This window comes from Vidua chalybeata, chromosome 4 (genome assembly GCF_026979565.1).
Source record: "Vidua chalybeata isolate OUT-0048 chromosome 4, bVidCha1 merged haplotype, whole genome shotgun sequence".
NCBI classification, from domain to species: domain Eukaryota; kingdom Metazoa; phylum Chordata; class Aves; order Passeriformes; family Viduidae; genus Vidua; species Vidua chalybeata.
The window spans coordinates 21,332,433-21,356,990 of NC_071533.1; the positions used below are offsets into that span (position 1 = coordinate 21,332,433).

Genomic DNA, 24,558 nt, shown 5'->3' on the forward strand with positions numbered 1-24,558 from the left:
AATAAATTAAAAGGTGGTTGGTTTAGATTACATATAAGAAAAAAGTCTTTTGCAATGAGGGTTGGTACAGCACTGGAACAGGTTTCCCAGAGAGTTGATGAATCACCAGGAAACATTCAAGGGGCTGGTTGAAGATGTCTCTGCTAATTGCATCTCTAAAGGTCCCTTCAAACCTAAACTATTCCATGATTCTGCATTTCTCAGTTTGCAGCATCTCTTGATTGACCACTGGGTCTGTTTTCCTGCCTGGATGTTTACAGTCAATCTCTGCTCTCGCTCTGTCTGGTGAATATGACACTCAAGTGTTGCAAGGAGGGGGACTGTGGTATGTGAAGGCACCTCATGCTGAGGCAGGTGCCCAGAAGAGCTGGGTCATGAGAAAGCTTGCCTTGGGCGTGGCAGCTCTGCAAGATCTGTGGTAACGTCATCATCACCAGTGGTAACTGGAGAAATACTAGCAGACATCTTCTAACAACTTATTAATCCAGGATTCAGCACTAGTTCCAGCTGTTGACAATTATCCTCCTGTGGCTTTGCTGAGATGTGGTGTTTGTCACAATAGATCTAACCTGTTAAACAGATACTGCTTTTTGCTCCACCAGGGATGCCTTTAGTGACAGATAAAATTATTCCAGTGTACAGAGGACAAGGTCCTTCAATTTGTTAAATTTGCCAACTGCATTTGGGAGCCTGAGGGATGACAGGTGTCATAGAAATGTAAAGTGCTATTACTTATCCAAAATCACTCTACTCTGTTTTCCTAAAAAAAAACCCCTAAACAACCATGTATACTTCTTTCCTGCATTTTGTTCAATCTTTGGTTGGTTCCTTTAAATCTGCACACAGAACTGCTACCACTTAGTGCCTGGATCTTGACTTTGTCTCAGGCATTTTATCTGACCTTTTGTAAGGCAGTTATTTCCCTTACCTGTTTCTCCAGTTACTTGAGCAATCTGTTTTCTGTGTCTAATTTTAAGACAGCGATTTTCAGTGCTTTTATTTAAACATACAGTTAGTTTAAGCATGCAAGTGAAGTTCATAAAGCTCAGAGAGTCCAAACACTTTTGTTGTACTCACTTGATAGGTTTACTGTATTTTCCCATGTCCTAGCATTAATTACAAATAGCTGAAATAGAAAGGCCTAATGAAGAACTAATCTTGATGTGAGAGCAGGAAAGAGAGAGATGTTGCACAGGAATTCAGTAATCCTCTGGCTGGAGGTTTAGTTGTACCTAAACTCTGTCATTCATGAAGCCAACTTAAATTGTCAGTCAAGAACCTGTCAGTCTAAACAAGTCTAAAGCGTGAAGAAGTTTGCTTTAGTTGGCCTTTAACTATTCCCTTGGTGTCCAATTCTTAGCTTTAATCAGAATATATCACAGAAGAGAGGGTTCAGTTTGATCCAGCTGTGTGAGGTATTGTATGTAGTTGGCTTGTCCTCAGAGAAGTTTCAGCTCCAGTTTGCAGACATGGGAATGAACAACATCAGCAAAGAAAGCAGTTCCTCAGAAAGAACATCTGAGCAGTTATTCAGGTCTCAGGTTTCAGAGAGCAGCATTTCCAGTATTTTACTAACTTCTGTAAGAAAAGGAAAAAAGGGAACCCTCCTCTGCATGTTAGAGGGCATGATAATATATCTATAGGGATAGATAATATAGATAGTAGGGTTAGATAATTTCTCATGTGATCTCTGTTGCCTTACAGAAAATTTAAACCACACTGGAGATAAGAAACAATATTAGCTAACAAATTATAAATCATCATGTTCTAAAACTATCACTAATGTATATAGTAGCTCCAATATTGTGTATAGATTTTCCTCTGAAAGGCAATATTTATGGAAAAAGTAACCAAAAAATATAGCTGTAACAATACTGAATGTATGTGTAATTTGGTGAATTTCAACTTGGAGCATATAAAGTAATGGAAAGAATTGAAGTTCACTCCCAAACAGATTACAGTCAGCAGATCAGGTCAACAGGTGAACCCAAAAGGTTCAAGATGCCTGTGTACAACTGACTGAAAGGCAGCAGCTAGCAGCTGGGCATCTTCCGAGTATGGAAGGAGAACCTCTCAGGTCAAATGATTGAATGGAAGTAAGGTGGCTCAGTAGGGAATGAAACCCAAGGATGAAGTAATAATGACCAACAAACAGTACTGGTGTCTAAATTATGTATGACAATGACACCATAATTTGACTTTTATAATAATGCATAACACCATATTGTGTTTTCACCAAATAGGTTTTTTTTTTTTCTATTCTGGCTGACTGTACATTATATTCTAACATATTCATTGTGTCTTTGTGCTACTAAACGCCAAAGTAAACTTTGTTTTGAAATCTAGACCTCCAGTCTAGGAATTTCAGCAGTATTCTCCTGCTTTTGCAGAATAACCATGTGGTATATGTTCACCATTCTTGTAAGTTTTATATCTGTGGTTCAATTTCTACTATCTTTAAAATAATCAGTTAAAAGGATTAATCTGTGGGCAGAAATAGTTTTAACATTCTCCTGAGGAGCTGTGAGCACTGTCATGCCCTAAATGGAGGGGACATGTAAGTTTCTTGAACTTTGTTTAAATTGTAGTTTCTACCTCCTTTCTCTACTACTTTGAACCTTTTCTTCTCCAGACAAAACTCATTCTCACACATCCTTTCCATTCTGTTTTTAAAAGGGGAACACTGAAACCAAGTATGTGGAAAATATTAATACATTAAAAATAAAAGTTATATAGGCATAGAAATCTAACTACTTTTCTGATGTCTTTCTGGCCAGAGTGCAAGAGAGAGGTTCTCAAAGAGCATGCCTGGCATCAAATCCCTGCTCTTTCCATCATGTTCCAGTGCCTCTGAAATGCTCAGCTTTACAACCATGACACCAACAAGTTGCTGTGAGGTAAGAAATTCCTGTGACCCATTCACTGCTGCTCACTAGACTTTCTGTTGCTATTCAAGCACCTCTGTGGCAGGGAATGCTTGAATGTTAAGGCATATTCAGCGAGCGAAGTTTTGGTAACTGCAGGTTGAGTTGCTGGGAAGTGGTTCTGTTTTATACCTTGTTTCCTGACAGCCCTGCAAGAAACCCAGCTACAGCTTAGGCATGTTGTTGCTCACTTGTGCAGCAGGGCAGAGCCACCCCTGGCCAAGGGGGTTTGTGGGCCGTGGGGATGGAGCACAGGGTGTACAAAGGGAAAGCTGGAGCCAGGTTTGGCCAGCCAGTAGAGCCTGGGAAAAGTGGGGTGGTGGGAGTGCCCAGCTGTTGTTTCCAGCCACCCAAAGAGGGGTTCCAGGGAAGGCAGAACCAGGCTCCTTCCAGCATAACCACAAGAGGCCAGGGGCATGAGTTGCCACAAGAGAAATCCCAGGCAGCACCCTCCATGCCAGGCTGCCCGCTCAGGACTGCAGGGCTGCAGGCACAGCCTCAGGTAATGACTCTCAAAGGTGCCTTGCCTCGGTGGTGGCACTGCAGGGGCTCAGGTGCTGCCAGCATGGGCTGGGCAGAGACAGCCAGCCGGGCTGCCCTGGAAACGAGCTCCTCTGGGTGTCCATCCTTTTTAGAAATATATATCTATACATACACACACACACACATATATATATATATATGCATATATATACACATATATATATCGGTTGTATAGGTGAGTGTGTATGTGTATATATATGTGTGAGTGTGTTTCTATATATATCTATATATCTATATAGATATAGATATATATATATATATGTATTATTTTTTAAACTGTGAGGTATTTGAGTGTGGATAGGGTTTGCTTATTTTTTTGTTTCAAATCATCCTTTTGCACTTGGGACAGCAGTGGTGTGGCCAGTGAGGGTGACTGACAGGTCGTGTGGCTTGCTGGGGGCTATGCTGTGCTTCGATCGCTGCCGGAGCTGGCAGCCTGGCAGCCCAGGAGGGGCTTGCAAGCGGCTTTTTAAAGCTTGGGATTTCCAGCGCTCCTCAGGATGAGTCGCAGCTCGGCAGCCCTGCACAGAGCAGATGTGCGGAGGGGAGGGAAATGCTTTTGGCTGAACCCAAAAAGTACGTGCCAGGAGGAAGGCTTCAGGGAGTGGGAGCTGGGCAGGGAGGAGGGAAGGGAGCATTTCTCTTCTGCTTTGTTTTCTAAGGAATAATTTAAATGGATTGCTTCTCTTCTAGAAGGAAAATCTCACTAAAGTTGTTTTAATGTGAATTTTGATATTTATTTTCTTTGTGTGTGTGTGTATATCTGTTTGTGCAGTTTTGTTTCGATTTTTAGGACTAATTTGGAGTTTTGGCTGATGGGAGATCTGGTTGTGCAAGGGCTTGATGTAGCAGGAGGTTGCTTACGATGGTATTTGTTGCATCATCAAGAGCTGATTGATTAAACCTTATTGGATCTGATCCATAATAGCAGGAACATTTTTATGAGAAAGGAAATATAAATGATGTCCTAAAGCAGATTTCAGAGCTGTTATCCTTTTGTGGAGCCTATTAATAGAATGTAAAGTGACCTAAATGAAGTGCTATAGAAAGGCTTGTCAGTAGTTTATTTGTTAAGGTAGGATTATTTGAACACATTCATAGTGAAAAGAGGATTTTCTTGTGCATTACAAATTAGTTATGATGATTTGAGGCAGAAGACTGAGATAGGTTAGCAAGCTAAATATAAAGAGTTTGTGTACCTCTGTCCTCATACAGCCCCATCCCTGTATACTCTGACCTTATATCATTACAATATTTTGTAGAGATTCTAGTACGGAAGATTAACTGCTAAATCTTTGCTAACTTGTGTGGACTTAGTTTTATTAGCCAGCCCAGCCCTGGCATTCAAAGAAGTCTACCAAGAATATTTGTTTCTTGTCTGAAGAGTGGAAGAAGAAAAGGTTATGGGAGTGCTGTGGGAGAAACTCCAGCTGGGAGGGAAGCCGCAGATTTTGTTTCATTGCAACAGGTGCTGGAATAAGTGAGACAAAAAGCTGGGGCAAGCTTTTTACAGAGTCATTTAAAGTAATAAATAAGTGGCAAGTGAAAATGAATTTGCGCATGTAACTCATAACTCCAAATTATTTACCAATATTGGGTTCTGGCACTGCTAAAGGTCTTAATTTTCAGTTTGTCTTTTTAATCCCATCTTTACCACAGTGACCTTTTTTGCTGTTAAATTTTCTCTAAAGTTTCTGAGGAAGTTTTGTTCCCTGTCATTATGTACTCACCAAATTTTCAACTAGTTCACATCCTGTATTGCTGTCTCCTGCCACAAGTTTAGCTGTGCAAAATCATGTGTATATGCAACTAAGTAAGTTGATCAAGGGATCTCAAATTGAAATTTGGTTGACTTTCTTTGGCTTTGGCTGCCTTAAGAGTTTGCAAATTATACCCCCCTAGGATGTCCTGTATTTCCAATGCCCTGAGGTGCCAGCCTGGAGAGAGAGGGTGGCTGCTGAAGATGATCTGCTTAGTCCAGCAGACCCTGGCTAAGCAACTGGTAAGCAGAATTCAGTGCACAAACAGGACCCAGAGTAGAGATGTGTTGTCTGCATATTGTTGCAGGTGGTTAAGCAAGGCTGGTCACACTCCTAAACCCTTAGGGCATGACAAAGCAGTGTTACTGCATGAGATGATTCAGCCTTTGGTACCTGAGAGATTTTCAAAGTTATGCAAACTTAATAGAAGCGCAGAGTTGCAAGACATTGCAGCTGCAATACAAGTCAAACTCTCTCAGTTCTGAAAAGCAGGAAATCTTAGTGCAGAAGTGCAAGGAAATTTAAGTAGTTACTCATAATGCAGCTGAGAGGAAGCACCAGGCTGACTTTCATAATTTGATTTATTGCTGTTAGACACTCTTTATAAATTCTGTGATAAGGACAGCCACGCTAGGAAAGGTTTAAATAAAAAGATAGTGCTCAGACTTCACATGCAGCTTTGGTAGGCACTGGGACTTGAAAGCATGCTTGGCAAGTAAATAAGTCAGCAGTCAGAAATGCCTGGTACAGATGGTAGTCAGTAGCTGAACGTGTGATGTGGCACATGCAGAATGCAGGGCATGGTTCAAGGATGCAGCCTGGGGCTGCTGTGCAGCTGGATCATCCCGTGTGCCTGGGCCAGCCTGTTGCAGTGGGGTCTGAGCTGGGAGTTACCAGCTGATCCTGCTGAGAACAGCCTGTGGAATGGTATCAGCAGCTTCGTTTGACAGCATTTGCAAAGTTCAAACATACCCTAAGCAGAAAGCCCAAGAAACAGGGAGAATGGACTATTCTGATTTTTGCTGGTCTCTCTGGACTGACTATCATCAGCACAGCTGTGCTGCCAGTGAAATGACTGAGTAGGTGAAACCAAGCCCTTGCTGGCTGCATGATATAATGGGCAACTGGAAAGAGCTCACTTTGTGCTTTGCAAAGTTAGCAATGCCTAGAAAAGGACTTGATCTCAAGTGAGAAGGAAAATTGTTTGGTTTTAATTAAAAAAAGGACAAAGTACTTTCATCGAACTTTCTGCAACCAGTAAGGCAGTGTTCAATAAATTACCTGCCTTTTGCTGAGAAAGAAAATTACACATAGTTTCTTATATACGTGATATTTTTTTCTACAATTTCTGTACTGCAACTCGTGCAAGTACTCAAATGATATAACTGACTTGACTATGATAGGGAAAGGGTCAGCATGGCTTAGAAACATGCAGTGTTGTTGTCACTGTGCAATCGCTGTCATAAGAGGTCCCTCCCTCCATGGTGCTGCAGAGACCATTGCTCCACAGCTGAGCGATAGCAAATGAAGGTGACTCATTTGAAATGAAGCAAATGAAGGGAGATTCTTAGTGGATCAATGCTGGCACTTTGGAAAACTCCAGTGGCACCACTGTAGGTAAGTGCCAGTCAGTTACTCCTCAGGCATCATGGCTCAAATGCTGGAGGGCTGCAGGATCTGCAGTGTTTGCTATCCCTCCTCCACAGCACAGGAGGTAGCAGTCCGATGGTGTCCTGGGTAATGCTTCAAAAAACTTAACCCATTTGTAACAGAATTCTTATGTATTTAGAATCAGTGGCTGTCAAATTGCTTTGCACTCTGTCATTAGCTCAGTGTTTGATACAACAAAACTAATAGCAATGAACTTTTGCTGAAGTTCAATGCAAATTTGCAATAGTAACTATTTGTTCAGTGGGCTTTTACTCCTGGAGAAAACTCGAATATCTCTCTTACCCCCACAGGTATTGTGAGCAAATTATTCCTTCAGCCGTTTTTCCATTGAGAGATGCTCTTTAATGTGATGCTTTTCCAGAGTTGGGTGGGCAGAGGTAGGTCCAGTGTAAAGTCAAATCTAGTATGGACATGACTTGAGGCAGACGCAGTGCTTTGTTAGATTTCTGTTTGTTTTTTGAGATTCTCTGGTGAATATTACTTTGCTGGCTTTTTAATATGCTTTTTAACATAAAGGTTGTTTATATACTTTTTAGCATAAATGTTCTTTTCTGTAAATGACACTTTTCTTCTTAGCTTAGAAAAGGGAGCTGCCTTGTGCTGAGAATTTCTGTTCTGGCACTTCATCCTGATTCCAAGCTGATGTTGCAGAGGTAATGTAGGAGATGTTTCAAATCTACCCCATATACAGAGATTATCATGAGGGTGAGAGGAAGATGGTGTTTCCTAACATAGATGTGCTAAAATTTTTGTTAGTTTTTGTAGAGTCATGAAAGGTGGCCTGTAGAATTAAAACAAGGGACTACATTAAAATAACTGCATCATCCCTATTTTCAGTGGGTTACACAGCACAGTGGAGAGGGAAAGGATAAAGTTTTCTTCACCACTGTATCAAAATTGTCTTGATGCTTCTCCAAACCAAAGTTGCTTGATTTTCTGTAAGATGTTTTTTCTTCTCCCAGGATAAGCACTACCATGAGATAATTTTCTAAGAGATACAAACATTACTTATACTATACACACCTATTTCCACCAAATGTGTCAATTTATGCTTTGTTATTTTAGTGCTTTAAAAATCTAAAAGTCTTGATTGCTGTAATTTCTCTCTAATTATGCTCATATTGCAGTTTTTTATTAGTTTGCAAGTGTTGCTTCAACCTTTGAAATGTCTTCAGTGCTGCAGTAGATTTCTAGTTGTAAATGGAGCAGCCAGTTTCTGCTAGTTACAAAGCTCTCAAAGGGCATATTTTCATCTCTCTGGAGACTGACTAAAAGAACTTTAAAATGTAAAGCCTTTTCTGGAAAGCACAGAGACATTGCCATCTATATACATCTTCCGCTACACTGCTGAAATCAGTAATAAAAAAGCATTTGTCAGAGCACAAAAGAAAAAAAAAATCCAACCCCAAGTACCAGCCCAGCTGAAAAACAAACTTGTGTTCCAGCTCGTGTTCTTTCTACATGGCTTGGGCAGGGATTGGCAAACATGAGGGATTACCCAATGTTCTACAAGCTTTTCTATGGAGCGTGCCTGCACAGCCCAGCCTTACTTTATGGGAAAGACCTGGCAAATAACTAGCACTTGGTTTCCCTTCCTGAATCCATGCCACTAGAATCAAACCTTGAGGCAATGGACTTTAATTTCCAGACCTGAAAATTTTAAGCCAAGGTACCAAAGGCATGTTTCCTGAGAACATTTCTGTTCTAGTATTAGTGTACTTGTCTAATCCAGACAGGTAACATTAACAAAGTCTTCACAATATTTTCCTCTACAGAAATTTTACGTTCTATTTAAATGCATCCAGTTCTAGTCTTAAACATAAAAGAACCAAATTCTACCATGACTTACAAATTTTTGAAAAACAAGCAAATAGAAACCCACTACCAGAAGCTGCTCACTCTCAATTGAGTTGGGGGCTCAGTCCATCTTTCCCCTATCATCTCTCACAGGCTTGCATGCCAGTGCAGACAGTTCCTTAATGTGACCCCTGAGACTCACCATATTGTCCCCTTGACCTTAAATGACATCAAAACTATCTGATGCTCTGTCCAAATGCACCTCAAATCACAACCCAAGCTGTACACGCTCAGGCAGGCAGCACGCTGAACAAATCTAATCAATGCTGACACTGCATCAAAATTAGCTGGACTATCACAGTTCAGTGCATATTTGTTTGGCCATCAGGGAACAGATGACTGCTAGCACAGTGCAACAGCAAAGCAGTAGGCAGAAATCTCAGGACATATATATATTTTATAGCCTTGGAGCATGTTAGTTAAAAACATGGGTGGTCAGAACATGATATGCTGGTTAAGTCCTTCAATGTAAGAAATTTAGCAGTCATCATCAGGGAGATGCTACAGCAAATATTTGTTTTAGTCTTATTGCGTAGCATATTTTCATACATTATTTTTCTCCTTCTGAGCATTCTGCTGCTAACTGGAGTTCTTTAATAATAACACAAAGTTCACATAAAAGAGAAATCTCATTGTTCTATGTTTGCCACCTGGGAGTGAGAGTGTTTTGAACTCACTTGGCTCTGTAACCCTTCGGGATAACTTGGGCTCTTCACCTGATCTGCTCTCCCTCCTCTGCCTCCTTTGGGCTCCTGTAGTTCATCCTGCTCTGTTTCAGTCATCCCAGGCTACCAGATGATGGCTGTTCCCATTTCATCAGCCACAGATGCCTCATATCAGGATGCTGCTGCTCCAGCCTGCCCACCACATGTCAAAAGCCATTTCATCAGCTGCCACTGCAATGCCACAGCACCCGTGGTCGGCCTGGAACAATCCCTCTCCCACTCCATCAGCCCCAGCAGCACAAGCTCAGCTCCCAAGTAAGGCTCATGTTACTGGATTTAACAGAAGTACACGGTGAAGTGGCTGCCTGTCCACAGCTGTTGGCAACACACTGAAATTCTGATCTCTGCCAGTGGTTTCTGAGCTCTGCTCTGAGGTTTCAACATATACTCTGACTTCTGGATAGCTGAACTTTTTATATGTTAATTTAGAAAAAATTTCTTACTATTGACAGCTGAAAGGACATCCTTCACCAGCCACCTCTGGCCTTATGCACCTTGTCTAGATGCTAGTAATATTTTCATTCCACTGTTCAGCTTCTTGGGGAGACTCACTCAACTGCTACTGGAAGATTTGTGCATGGAAACTGTACTGAAGAAAGTGTCGTGCAGTTTAAATAAATCCCATGAAATGTTGTGCTTATTTTTAAGGACCGGGGAAAAAAATCCCATCAGCTGACATTGACTTTTCAAAGGCTGATTACAAAATGAAAGCACATCCCAATAAATCAGCTAAGGCAAGATGTTAAAAACTTTTGCTAATCCCATAGGGTGTTTTAATGCTACTTTTTAAAATACAAACAGCTAATAATTTTCACCAATGTGGTCTTTTGGTTCCTGCTGGATTCTCTGCTGTAGACTTCTTCTGTCACCTATGAAGAATTGTGGTGAATGATGAAGGAAATACAATACAATAATAATAATAGTAGAATTACACTTCTTTAGCTTACAATGAAGCTTTTTTACAATTTTTACTAGCAAGGCATAAAGAACTGTAGATTTCCCTCCCTACTTTTTACTATTTGTAAAAAACCCACTTTTTCTTCTGCAGGAAATATTCTTAGCTGAAGGTCTGAAACCAGACATTCTTCACCAACTAGGCTAATTTCCATATTTCAAAAGGAAATTTTGGTCATGGGTGGCATGGGTGAGGGTGGAGGGCAACCCAATTTCCTGATGCCATTTGGTCATTCTATCTTGTACATTTGGGAACACAAAAACTGCTAAAAGTAGTCAGATCAGAGTCCCACCATCTCCTGTGTCTCACACCTGGCAACAGATGCTTTTAAGAGGAAGAACATTGGGAATAGAGCAAGTGAACACTTTCAATCTGCTACCTTCAAGCACATGTGTGATATTAGTATAAACACTGCAGCATTCAGTTTCTGTTTAGATCAAAGAGTTGTCTGATCACTCTAACCTGAGCATGATTCCATATTATATCTGCTTGTGTCTGTTAATATTCCTCTATGCATGGAAGGTGGGGTGTGCAGGAGGCAGAGCCAGACACTTCCCAGAGGTGCAGAGGGAATGAACATAAAAAATGTCAAAATGTTGAAGTGAGCTGTGCTTGGAGAAGGTGGTAGGACTTGACAACCACCCATCCAACATAAAATATTCCATAATGCCAGCAATAAAACCTTCAAAACCCACAGTTAATAAATAAGGGTTAAAGCCATAAGTGAAAGGAAATATGATTTCAATTACCTGAGGACATGTATTCTGTCTCAGTAAATTGATCTTCCTACCTACCTTCTGTTACTTTCACAGGAAACGGGACATAAAGAGCCAAGTGAACCTAAATGCTGTTTTATGCCCAGAGACTTTAGATACTTTCAATTGATAATCTCTACAGAGACGGTATTTCTTGCATGGGGAGGCTGCAGTTAAGTGCTCCACTTAATTTGCAACTCTTTTTTGCTACTGTGGCTTTAAATCCCACATTAAAAGACTGATTTGGGCACTTCACACCTATTGATTGTGCTGCTGGCAAAACACCTACTGTTTTCCTTTGGTGCTGAAAATACTCCCTGGTGTTTATCTGCACTGTTAGGTGCCTAAGCATCACGAAAATCCACCTTTGAAGAGTTTTATAATTAATTTTAGAGATTCTAACTGGACCGCTGGTACAATGTTAAGTCTAATGGCCTAATGTATTTTAGTCTGACAGATTCCCACTAGACCCTCAGCATAAAGCACCTAGCCACCACAGGTAATGGAGATAATCAAGATGACTGGGAAGAGAGAAAAGTTACTGGGTGAAATATGTTCAAAGAGACCTATCTCTGCATCAAAAGGCAAGTCTTTATTGCCAAATGAAAGCTTTTGGCACGAGCACAAACCACCCTTAACTCTCTAAAACGAGAGTAAAACAAACTCACCCAGGAAGGAGGTAATTGCTTTTCAAGTCCCATGGAGGCTGAAGAACTTACACATTTCTTGTGGATTTAGGATTGCTACAGGAAGAGAGAACAATGTCTCCAAATGAACTTTACATTTTAAAGTTCTTTTAGTCAGTCTCCAGAGAGATGAAAATATGCCCTTTGAGAGCTTTGTAACTAGCAGACAGATATTAAAACTTAAATTCTTTTTGGTTTCATTGTTTGTTACTGATTGCTATGTTATAATTTTAATATAATATCATTAATTTAGAAAACATCTGAATTATTAATATGTATTGCTTCTACTGACTCATTAGGCTGGATATGTAAAAATCTGAGTATGCCTACTTTAAGTATCTATCTGATTTATTCTTGTATTGAAAACTTAATGAGGTTTTGATGGTTTCTCTTTGGAGTTTTCTGGTGGGGGGGGTCGAGGTTTTTTTCTGTCCTCCCCAGCCATACCTCATTAGATTGCTTGCAAAAAGTTTAAGCACAGATATTAAGGGCCTGAAAGAAAGCATCTCATCAAAGCAGACGCTGTGCTAAACATGAGATCTTAAGGACACAAATGAGTCCTAAAATCCAGTGCTTTGTTACAGCTGGCCAGAAGCCCAGAAGCAAATTGCTGGAATGGAATCAACTAGATCCGTACTTTATTGTGGGAAAAAAATTCTCAAGGTTTTCCCAAAAATTTATGATGACAGTCTGCGTGAACACTTGCCTGGTCTGGGGCAGATGCCTGTCTTTGCTGCTTGTCCTGTTATACAGAGGCAGTTCCAGGAACTGTTCTTCTTTGTGACTTTTGAATGGACTGCATGGAAGTCACATGCATTTTAGTCCATTTGCTAAAACAATTTTGATTAAATACATGCTGTAAATGTGTGTTTGAGTGCTCCTGGCTTTGGCATGTGAACTGACTGGAACAAGAGTGGAAGAGGACTGTCACCCAGAGGCTGATAAGGAAAGCAACTTTTCCACATGTGGATGATCATGGTTTGACTTGACTTTCTGAGGGCCAAATTAATCTGTCCTTACTGTGTGGTATTGGAACATAGTACTGCCATCCAGAACAAGCAAAGTTGTTGTCTTGATTTTCTTTGGGACTTTTTTAAAAGCCCAAAGATATTAACAATATTTTCCAAAAATCTTCATTTTAAATATGTCATCTTTTGTAAAATATCTGAGGATCACTAGTTCTGCTATAGTCTTTGCACAGCAATGACCTGTTTGCTGCTTCAAGAGTTCCTACATACAAGATATTTCATTAAGCCCCAAATTTTGTTGTAATTTCAAACCAGATGGTGCTTCATACTGAAATTACCTGGATTATATGGACTATCAGTGAAATTATAAGGAACTTGGCAAGTACTATCTGCTAGCTAGCACGCTTGGATTTCTCCCATCTCAGCTAACATATCTAACATTGTTTAGTATTTTTTTTTTTAATTTTCAGGTGTAACGGTATAGACAAGATTTTGAACAGCAAATCAAACTTCTGTGTTGTGAATCCACAGAGCAGTTCAACACAGGGAGGCTACTATGTTGTTAATTTATTCCCTTGTTAGTGCACATTAATCCCCCATGTAAGCAAGCCCTTCCTTAAGCTCATTTCAGTGTAAATCATTTCCACAAGATGAGCTTGCACCCATGAGCAAAACCAGAGGGTGAATAAAGCTTTGGATAATCTTATATCTACCTAATGCCAATCATACAACCATTTCAGTCCATTTTTTACCCCTACCCATTGAGAGGGACCTGTCCTTGCCCTCCTTTTTTAACAATTTTTTTTCTTCTGTGTATAATTAATTTTGTCTTTTTTATTAATCTTAGTATCTGAAAAACAGAAACAGATGGCTCTAATTATTTAGCCATCATTTTATCACTAAAAATCAAATTACAAAAGCTTTCCTAGAATGAATTTCCTCATCTGTTTCACGTTTTCCATCTTTATTTTGGGAGAAATATGAGAGAAAGTTTATTTTTCTCTCTGGTGCTTGCTTCCTTTGCCAGATAGTTGAGGGACAACTGTTAATTGTTTACTGTCCATTTGCCTGCAGATCTGTTAGCTACACTGCCAATAAAGCCCTCCAAGCAGCCACGTAGGTGACAGTGTTTTGATGTTCTAGTCACTTCATATACAAGGGTAAGGCCACATCATAATTTATGTGAGTTGTCAGGTCCTCCAACAGCTCATAGAGTCAAAATGCAAATGATTGTAGCATTAATTCAGAAGGAGTCAAACAGAGTGAGCACAGGGTTAGCAAGTATGCCAGAAGCTGGCCCTGGTGCAATTACTGGCATCTTCATGGGCTGCTTGTTTACATTTGGATTTTTGACCTAAACAATCAGGTTATTCTGGATGGTGCCTTTGAAATGTTCACTCAGGAAATGGATGTGTCTTCAGCAGAGTGCTCAGGATTCTGTCCCAGAACCAAAATATGGAGGGATGCAAAGCGAGTCAGGGGGAAAAATGGACCAGTGAAGTAATTTCAAGTAAGCACTTCAAAACTTGGTTCACACATTAAATATTCAATATATTAATTGGGTAAAATGCAATGCCTTCCTTCATTATCGTTATGTTAAATCACATCCTTAAAGAGAAGGAGCAAGACTGAGGCTTACACAGAACAGGCTTTTCACTCCACATTGCATGGCTGCGATGATACTGAGCAGCCATAAATACAGTTGAGATAGGTGTGTTGAATCCAGCTCAGCTGTTCATCACCATAAGCAGTGTGAAACAGCTGAAGGGGAACTTCTTCCAATGCATCTTTTAATTTTTTAAAGTTTTTTTCAGTTGCATGCTCAAAAGGTCTAAATTTGGAGTTAATAAAATAGAAGCGTTCAGGCTAAAGTATAAAGTCAAAGTGTTGCACAGTATATCTCAGTGACACAAGATGGATGCAAAATCTGTGCTTTACCAAGGCAGGGACCTTCCCCACAGTACAAACTAATCTTTTACTGATTCATGGCAGCTGTCATTGACCATTTGGTACATAATTTTGGTGCTAAGAAGCTAATATGGACATAACACAGTAAGACTTATCAGTGTCTATAGTGAATGCAACCTGCTGTACGTGGCTGCTGTCCTGCTTACCAAGTTATCTGGAAAGATTTGTAATAATTATTTGAGTTTTCCTGGGTTAAAACACTCATAGTAACCTGGAATATTCTCCTATAATTTCATTTTATTCTTACTAGTTGTGGAAAACTAAAAGTACAGAAAAGAAATGCATAGAGTAATAACAGCTTTTGAGAAGATATGCAAAAACCAGCTTCTCCTTAAAGCTCATCTCTAAGCTTGTAATTTCTGTTTTTGTATTTCTAGCTCTCATCTTTATGTGGTAAAATATTTACATTGGCAAGTATTTATCTTGTTAATTAAAACTGTTAAAAGGCCAGTTTCCCAGAGTTGACACTGTAGGAAAAGAGAAAAAGCCTAAATTTAATTACTATCCTAATACCTTGATCATAGTGCTACTTGCCTCCAGCTGGATGTTATGCTGTATGGAAGATGGGTCTGTATTAGAGAAGTAGCATTTGTTCACCATAGTAGATTTTAAATTGTCAACCTTAAGAGTACTTGAATATTTAAATTTAATTTTTTTCTATTGTGAAAATATGCCAAATTGGTAAAATACATTATGTGAGTAAAATGAGGTGTATATTTTCCTTGATTAGCCTACATCTATTTGTACTGGTTTAGCCTGTATTATTTAGAAATGTTCCACCAGTTTAATGAAATTATTTTGCATCAAAATTGAGGTTTTCTGTTGAAACATATCTATACACACACACATAGATATGCACATTTTTCCTCTCAGATTCAAAGGGCAGTGCTATAAATGGCTCTCAGTCTTTGTCAGCTTGCCCCATTTCATTCAGCTTGGATGCCTGCCACATCCTGCTCTCTCAGGGTAACACCAGCAGAGGGAATGAGTAGCTGTCTTTCCATTCAGATCTGAAAGTTATCTGACTGCTATTAACACTGGAGCAGAAGTGGCCATGGTATTTCATGGACTCCCCTGGAGGCAAGACCCAAAGTCTGTGTAATCTAAACATCCCTCACTTTAACTTCTCACTGAGATGGAAGGCTCTGTGTAATCCCTGGTATTTACTGCTTTCCAGATTCCACTCTGTAAGCATCAATAGTTTATATTTCATCCACTATTGCCAGCAAACTGTAAGCTGAATTAACAAATGTGTCATATGAGATATTTTTCAGCTTTTGACACAGCTCACCATCCGCAAATGAGTAAATGAGGCCAAAATCTTCAAGTCAGCTTCTCTTCAGCGCAGAGATAAGGTAAAACACCTTTGGGTGTGAAATTAGTAGTCCATTTCTCAAATGAATTTTTGCAACAGTGAATTCCCATATGTTGAAGTAAAACATAAATTATATGACAAGCAAGTACTACTTGCCCTGAATTACATTTATATAATAGCCCTCTATATAATAAACCTCTAGATAGAAGCAAATCCTTGGCATGCCTAATAGATAAACTGGAAAGGAAGAAAAAAAATGAAGCTTTTTCCTTTCTCCCCAGTTTAGCTTCTTTGGTATGCATTGCCAGAAATATGACAGGGTTACAATTCAGTGCACACACACTGCTAAGAGTATTGGGTTTGAGAAAGAAGGAGAGGCATTACTATGCTTAACTTGCATGTCCAGGCAACCCTGCTCTGAGAGCACAGTGCTGGCTCTGCCTGGTGCCACCAAACAGCCGTGACTGCTTTCTTTGCTGGGCCACCTCACCGTGCCCTGCCTGCTCTTACCCGACCTCTCACACCTTTCTCAAGGGTAAATCCTACACATGATGGCATTTTTATTGCTGCCTAAGCACTGGGAATAACAGTCACGGCCCCCTGGTGCAACCAGCACCAGCAGATGCTCTCTTCCATTTCTTCCTACTTTTTCAGTGATGTGATCTCTGTATGGTGAAGTGCCATTTAGGCAGTAGCCATCCTATCAAGGGTAGAGTCTGTCAGATGACTGAGAAGGCTTGAAGGCACCTTCCTGCTTTGAAGCCATAGCTTTTGTACTACCTCACTTCAGTCCAGGGAGCTTTGCTGTCAGCATTTCTGCCCCAGACCCGCTGCTGTGCGGGTGCTCAGGGTGTGCAATGCGCTTCACCATGCCCTCCCTGTTGCCAAATGCGGCCTCCCCAGGGCATGCCCCAGGAGGGTCACAGAGCTGGAGGGATAATGCCCTCAGCTAGGACTGTTGTACAGGGAAGGAGCTGTACTGTGTGCACTTCACAGATGAGTGAGGAATATAAGGCAGAAAGGAGAAGCAGCAAGGAGGTAGCTATGGGAAAGAAAGGGTGTACTCATCATTTAAAAAAATGACAGCTTAAATACTACAAGTGGTTATCATCACACAGTTATCATATTAACCTGTTCTGTCATCCAGCTCCTCTCTCACAGGCCAAAACCAGCCTTATCAGACACTCCACACATTGCTGAGCTGTGCAGTGGAGAAAGGGGGTGAAGTGAAGCAGGTGCCCAGCTGTGGCAAGGTGTCACACCTTTGACTCAGCTCTCCAGGTCTGATTGTGAGTGCAAGGCTTAGCTGCTTGTAACTTGGTAAATAAGAATCTCCATGAGGCAATTTGGACTCTTCTTATTGCTTATGCTAATGTGAGCTGAGTGAATTAGCTGTAGGCTGCCTTGCTGCTGAATGTAGCCAGTGATACATCTGAATTTGATTAAAAAAAAAAATTACAGAGGGAGACTATTCATGTGCTGAAGATACAGGGCAGCGAAAGAGGTGTCAAGACTATTTAACATATGTTTTCTTACACAGGCAGTGCTAGTGTTGCTATTATACCTCTCATCTCCTCTCTTTTGCATGGGGAATTCCCAGGTTTTGTAGCACTGAGTCAGCGGATGGTGAACCTGGGGAGACCCAGGGGATTTAATGTTTGTAAGTGTGGGATTTGTTCCTAATATTGTTCCTAATAAAACCGAACTGTGACAGGTTATTTCTTGCTGTCAGTGTGTGTTGTCAGCCAGCTTTGTGCCCCAGAGTGCAGCAGTTACCCAGAGCAAGCTTTATGCTCATGCTTCTTTGCCTTTTTCACATCATCATCATAACTTCCTTAGTTGTCTTTTCCAGTCTGCTTTCTCTGATGCTCCTTTCTCAAGATAAATGTCTACTGTCAAAATTATGAAAGTTACCAGAGGGAAACTTGATTGCAGGGGATGTGAAAAGAACTCAGAAGTGTGTATTTTATTTGCATGAGCTGTGGAAATGATTGCCAACAGCCTGAGCATGTGTTCCATGGACTAAGGGTCCCAAATGGGCTAAAGTTTCCTTTTCCTCTGTTTTCCATTCAGGGTTTGAACATGAGTACCCAGCCACACACAGTGACCAAGGCAGAGATACCTGGCCACATTCTTTACACCGTAGGAACATGTGTGCTCATTATTGGCTCCATTGGCATAATTGGAAACCTCCTAGTCCTCTACGCATTTTACAGGTACAAAAATTCCTTTTGTGGTTGATTTGAGTGGCCTTGAGTTTCACCTGTGCCCACGTGCAGATTTCTGCATTGCTTTCCTCTTGGATTAAATCTAACGGCAACAAATGTTGGGGGGGGGGGGGGAAGAGAGAAGGCAACCCTACACAGATGAACACACATCCATGTGCATCACTGACAACCTCAATGTAAATTCCTGATGGTTTAATGAATCAAATAAAATGAGAAAATAATACCTTGTTCTATAAAAAATTTCCAATTGAAAGTTTAAAGAATGGTTTAATACTTCTAATGATAGAAACTACGGTCTTGCAGCTGCAGACTTCTTCACTGACCCTCTAGCATTTGCACAAATACTTGACAAACATTGACACTCTTTGCAGGAGCCCAGTGGTCCTGAAAGGACCAAGAAGGCAATCTGCTACATGAAATGAGCTCATGCCACCAGTGTATTTCCTGCTTCAGGCAGATCATATGATTTCTATCAGTTTAGGTGCTCTCTTGGCAGGATAATAGGCAGCCAAAGCTACTGCAGCTAGACTATGCAAAAATCTCATGGAAAAAAGAAACATCTGCCTTCTGTCCCATTATGTGATGATGGATTTCAAAATCCTTTTCATTCACTACTTGCTGTCATTATGCATAATGATGCAGCAGGGTCTTACAATGCTAGAGACAACAGTAGAGTTATGAACCAAGCATTAGTTTCCTATTCTTAACCGTTTAAGACAAATAAATCAGTTATTTTGAATAATTGGCTTCTAATATGATTTAGAGAAAATTAATTCCCCGCAACTGTAGATGCTTTCATGACTATTTAAAATGCAGCACAAGCTCTGTATTTGTCTTGAAATGTGTGTGGTTTATCTGGTGTAATAAATGCATTAAATTGTCAAAGTAGGAATATCTGCATGGGCAGATTAGTACCTGGGAATGTATGAACTCTGCACTCTCTCTTACCTTGTTTTTGCAGACAGTTATGAGACCAAAAAATTTATTAGAATTGCAGCAGCACTGATATGGCTTTCTCATTTTCTTTTTCAGTATTTATCAGCATGAGGAAAGAAATTCATGTTAGCAGCAAATATTGATATTGCAAAGCACATCAGAAAGGTCTCCGTTGTTTTCTTTGGATAACCTTTGCTTGCAGACCTCTGCTTTCACACTTGTGGTGTTTAATGTTGCCTGTTCATCTGCAACTGATAGTTTTCATTCTCTCTTATGAGATGTATATAACCAAAAGCACTTTCTCTAAATCTCAGTGTGTGCTCTGCTCTTGCTGTAGCACTTTGCAAAAGGTCGTTTAGCTAGAGGTGTGTCAACCACTTCAGGCCAACTGTGTCAACACACCACCTCAGGTCAGCAGTTTTTAAAGTATCACCAGAAGCAGATCCTTTGGCTCTGTAACTTTCTTCAGATCTTCCTCATGTGCAGTGCGAGGCGCAATCAATATCACAGCACTCCTAGGGAACTGCTCTTCTGAACAAATCCATATTTATCAAGACAGCTGAAAGTCTCCTTAGCTTGAAGAGGAAACAATCTATTTTATGGCTCCCAGTCTTTTCAATCATTTTGAAATGACTACAGCTCTAGCTGCAGTAATTGACTGATGATTAGCAATTGATTCACTGTGAGTAAGCATCGATTTCAACCTGGACAGTATTTGTTTATGCTAGTAAGCAAAGTTATAAAGTTAACTTTCCACTTTGTCTTTTTTAAAACTATGTATTTTTCATGTTTTTAAGCAACAAGAAGCTGAGGACTCCCCAAAACTACTTTATAATGAATTTAGCTGTGAGCGACTTCCTGATGTCGGCTTCTCAGGCACCCATATGCTTTGTCAACAGCTTGCACAGAGAATGGATACTTGGAGACATAGGTACTTTTCACCACTAATTCACACCTTGCCAGCTTTATGCTGCCTGCACCCTGTTTCAGCCACAGCCTTGGCTTGTGCCAGGGCTAGAGCAGCACATATCTCTTGAGTCACAGCCCCAGACATCATCAGTCAGTGTGATGTCACGTGTTTTGTATTTTACAGATGTGATTCTTTTATCTCACATATTTTGGAAAGGAAGAACTCAAGATCCACATGTGATCATGTTACCCTTTAGCTTGTAAGGGAGGTGTTATGGCTGAAAGTAGGTAGAAAAGTTTTAGTAAGTTGTAAATAATTTTTCTGTATCGTTTTGAGGGCTAGTTACTACTTTTATTTAGAAATGTATGTTGATCATTGATCAAATGTATTGTTGAACATTGGCATGCTTTGAGGAATCTCATATTTAATTAAGAGATTTAAATAACAATTATCATTTGAGGACTCAGCAAATTCAAGCCTCTTTCTTTCCAACTGTGAGAATGAAAAGGTGATCTATGCTGAAATTAAGGCTGAAATGTGGGTATAGCAAGAACCTCAGAAGGTTCAATGCTGGTTGGTGCTCCTCATCATATTATGGATGAAAACTTGCACCCACTGGTGGCTGTACAATGGTGGAGCAAGCCCAGAGACCATGTACTGTTCAGCAGCACAGAAGGGACTCTGCCTTAGTTTGAAGATATTTTTAGTCTTGCTCATCCCCTTAGATAAAATCAGTGGAAATTACCATGCTGTCACAAATGAAGCATTTGATCCGGGTTGAGTGGGATTTGGTCCTTGGTTGCAAGTTACTTGTATAGACTTTGGAATTCTGCTTTAAGGTTGGATCTGGTGTTTTTGCTGCCTGTCACTCCATAACCACATGGGGCAATGCAAGATTTCAAAAAATGGGTGATCTTTCCACAGGTTGCTCCATTAAATTCAGCATAACTTTTTCCATCTGGTAGTGCAGTGCCTGAATGCAGAGGGGGTTAAGAGGTCTGTTTCATGTAAAAAATGTCAGTTCTTTTAAAAAGCTCTGCCATTAAACATAGGAGTTGGATCTATGTTTTATACTTGGTGTCTTAGTCACCAAATTTAAACCACTTCTATGTTTTTAAGCCACATAAACCAAAGTAATTTCTTGAACCACCCATCCATCATTAACAGACAGATGTCTGCTGCAGCATATTAAGATCAATATATTGGGCAACAGTCCAGGAAAATATAACTTTAATTAGATTGGATTTTCTTTGAGGCAGTTTTCCATTGACAAAACATCCAGTTGCAGCCCGCAGTGAAGTAGGACTCATTTAAATACATATATTTCTATTTTATTCATATTTATGCTTTTGTAATAAACACTTTAACTATGAAAATGTGAAGCTAAGAAAAAGCTTCTATTGAGACACAAGACCTGAGCAAGGAAAAAAGAGGGAGATTTATTACGATGAGCTCTGAGAGAAAGCATGCCTCTTTTCAAGAAAACCCCTGACATTGCTATTTCCTTCTTCAGGTTGTAACTTGTATGCTTTCTGTGGGGCTCTCTTTGGGATAACCTCAATGATGACTCTGTTGGCTATCACTGTTGACCGCTACCTGGTGATCACAAAGCCCCTGCAGTCCATCCAGTGGACTTCCAAGAGACGCACAGTGCAGATCATCGCCGTGGTGTGGCTCTACTCACTGGGATGGAGTGTGGCTCCACTCCTTGGCTGGAGTATGTTGTCTACTCTCTCTCTCTCTCCTAGCATTCCCTGTGTGCTCTTTTTAGTCTTGCTTGGGGTGTAAAAAAATGAGTTTTCTCATCAGTCCTCATGAAGATGCCCTGCCACCACCTGATGTTTTTTTGTTGTAGCACACATCTGCACCTACTGCACTGTACAAACCCTCTGCCTCCCTATACCCAGGGTGTGTTAAGACAGAACAACCTACAGATGTAGTATTAGGTGTGTACCTGAGAGTTCTGTAGCCAGGACCTCCTCTCCACGTGGGCACTCACTTCTCAGACCACATATATGATGTGTAGTTTGACAGGCACAGCTTTTGAAGACCATGGATACAGGACAGGGTTTATTTTAAGTGCTTAGTGGCTGGATCAGCACCTGCACTAACTTTGGGTGCATGTGTGAATCATGTATTCTATGTATTTCATAGGTTCCTATGTGCCTGAGGGCTTGATGATATCCTGTACATGGGACTATGTAACCTACTCCCCTGCAAACAGAAGTTACACCATGATGTTATGCTGCTGCGTGTTTTTTATCCCCCTGGTAATAATATTCCACTGCTATTTATCGATGTTCCTGGCCATAAGGCGTACTGGCAGGTAAGCAATCTAGCTGAAAGAAGTACATATCCCTTTTCGTGTAACAGCAGATTTTCTCAGTTTCTTTAGCTGCAGAAAAATCTGAATCAAAAATTAGTCTGAACTGAAATTGACAGCTGTAACAGAAGAACTATTTTTTGCCAATTTAAAACTGGAATGGATGTATGAATTTCACAGTAGAAGAAATCTCTGGTGGTTCTAATCTTATTCCACTGTAGTAATTAATAGTACATCAGATACTTGGATTGAGTTATTTGTATTTCAGATTTGTGCTACAAGAAACTATGTCCTTGTGTATTCCAGCAGTTTTCAGCCTCAAGGGATAATAAAAAACATGTAGCAATGGGGGAATCATCTGCCTTTGAGCGCTCTGTAAACAAAACAGTGCTTATATTTTTTGACAGTTTTATTTAAGGCAAGCATCCCAAAAACCATCATGCTTCACTCAAGCATCACAACTGCATGCACAATATTTGGCTATGCTTCCTCATATGTTTTTCCCCCCAAAAATTTGGCCTGTATTTGAAATAAAGAATCAGCAGGGTGTTAGATCTGTAAACTAGCACAATTCTATCAGTTATTTTTCTGCTAATGAGCACATGGCTTATCTTTGGTCTGATCCAACACCAGCTGGTGCTGTGAGTCCTTCCTGCTGCTCAACTGGGTCATCAGTTCTGATGGCTTTTCTCTGCTCCTGTGTGCAGGCACTTGTTGAAATAATTTGGCTTCATAAGCCTAAATTACACTTTTATAAGTACATTTATATATGCCTAAAATTAAGTTCTTTCTGAACTCTATTTTTTGGCCTTTCTCTTGGTTTTTATTGTGCTTGGTGTATGTATACTTGATAGCAAGCAAAGTAATGCATCCTTAAAATAATGGTGCCTTGTACACCCATGGAGCACAGTGGACATGAGCTTTTTCTGTGCCTTTTTCAAGGCTAGGCTGAATGGATCTTTGAGCACCCTGGTCTAGCTGAAGACGTCCCTGGTCATGGCAGGCATGTTGGAACTAGATGGTCTTTAATCTCCCTTCCAACCCAGGCCATTCTATGTTTCTTTGATTCTGTTCTATATTTACAGTGTGCCAGCAGGAGCTTTGTTACTTTCCTGGCTGGTAATTCATGTCTTCAGCCTGTAATGTATCTCCATTTAACAACAGTAATATGTAAAATTTGTTATTTCTATGCTAAAGAATATGAAATGCCTAACTATATAAAACTTTTAAAAATAAAATGTGGTGTATTTGGTGTGAGAAGAGAATTTGATTTTTCATGACAGAAATATTAGGACTGCCTGTTGTACCTCCCATTGAAAATACACTTTAATAAATAAATCTGCAGGTAAGTAAAAATGTCCTTGCAAGTGTTTGGGACAGATTTCTCAAAGCTGTCAGGGTATTCCAGCATGTGTTACCTCATGATTTGGAATTTCTGCAAGCTGCTAGTCCCTCAAAAAGGAACAGACATAAGACTTGATTTTGCCATCCAGCTGTGCCTTTTCCTGCTCCACCTCTAGAAGCAATGAAGGGCAAGAGATACCAATTTCTGTATCTTTGCAACCTGAAACCCTCCTTGGGTTAGGGATGAGGGCACAGCAGTCCTGTCCTGTAGTCCCAGGAGTTCTGGCTCAGTCTCACAGGCAAACATAACACTTGCAACCACATCAATTACCTTCCAGAGTTTTTAAATATCAGAGGAGAAAAGAAGAGTTAGAGTGGTACAATAAGAAATTTACTTAATTTTGCATATTGCTGAGAACATATTATAGATATTGGTTTTTCATTGTCCTGCTGAAATAGCTGTGGTTTTCCCCCTTACAGAGATGTTCAAAAGCTGGGGTCCTGCAGCCAGAAATCCTACCTCTCTCAGTCCATCAAGAATGAGTGGAAGCTGGCAAAAATTGCTTTTGTGGTCATCATTGTGTTTGTCTTGTCCTGGTCTCCATATGCTTGTGTCACCTTGATTGCCTGGGCAGGGTAAGTGGAAGAGGAATCAAAAAAGCAGGGATTAAGCAGATAAGATTAGTACTA

General features: G+C 40.3%; 1 protein-coding gene across 1 annotated transcript in view; it reads left to right on the forward strand.

Annotated features, from left to right (window-relative positions):
• The first annotated feature begins 2,804 nt into the window (after window positions 1–2,804).
• Window positions 2,805–24,558, forward strand: part of LOC128787079 (melanopsin-like) — a 35,355-nt gene continuing 13,601 nt past the window's right edge. Inside the window, exons 1-6 of the mRNA XM_053940960.1 lie at window positions 2,805–2,897; window positions 18,201–18,343; window positions 20,089–20,222; window positions 21,715–21,918; window positions 22,356–22,527; window positions 24,349–24,504. Coding sequence (XP_053796935.1) covers window positions 2,805–2,897; window positions 18,201–18,343; window positions 20,089–20,222; window positions 21,715–21,918; window positions 22,356–22,527; window positions 24,349–24,504 — 902 coding nt within the window. The remainder of the gene's footprint in view (window positions 2,898–18,200; window positions 18,344–20,088; window positions 20,223–21,714; window positions 21,919–22,355; window positions 22,528–24,348; window positions 24,505–24,558) is intronic.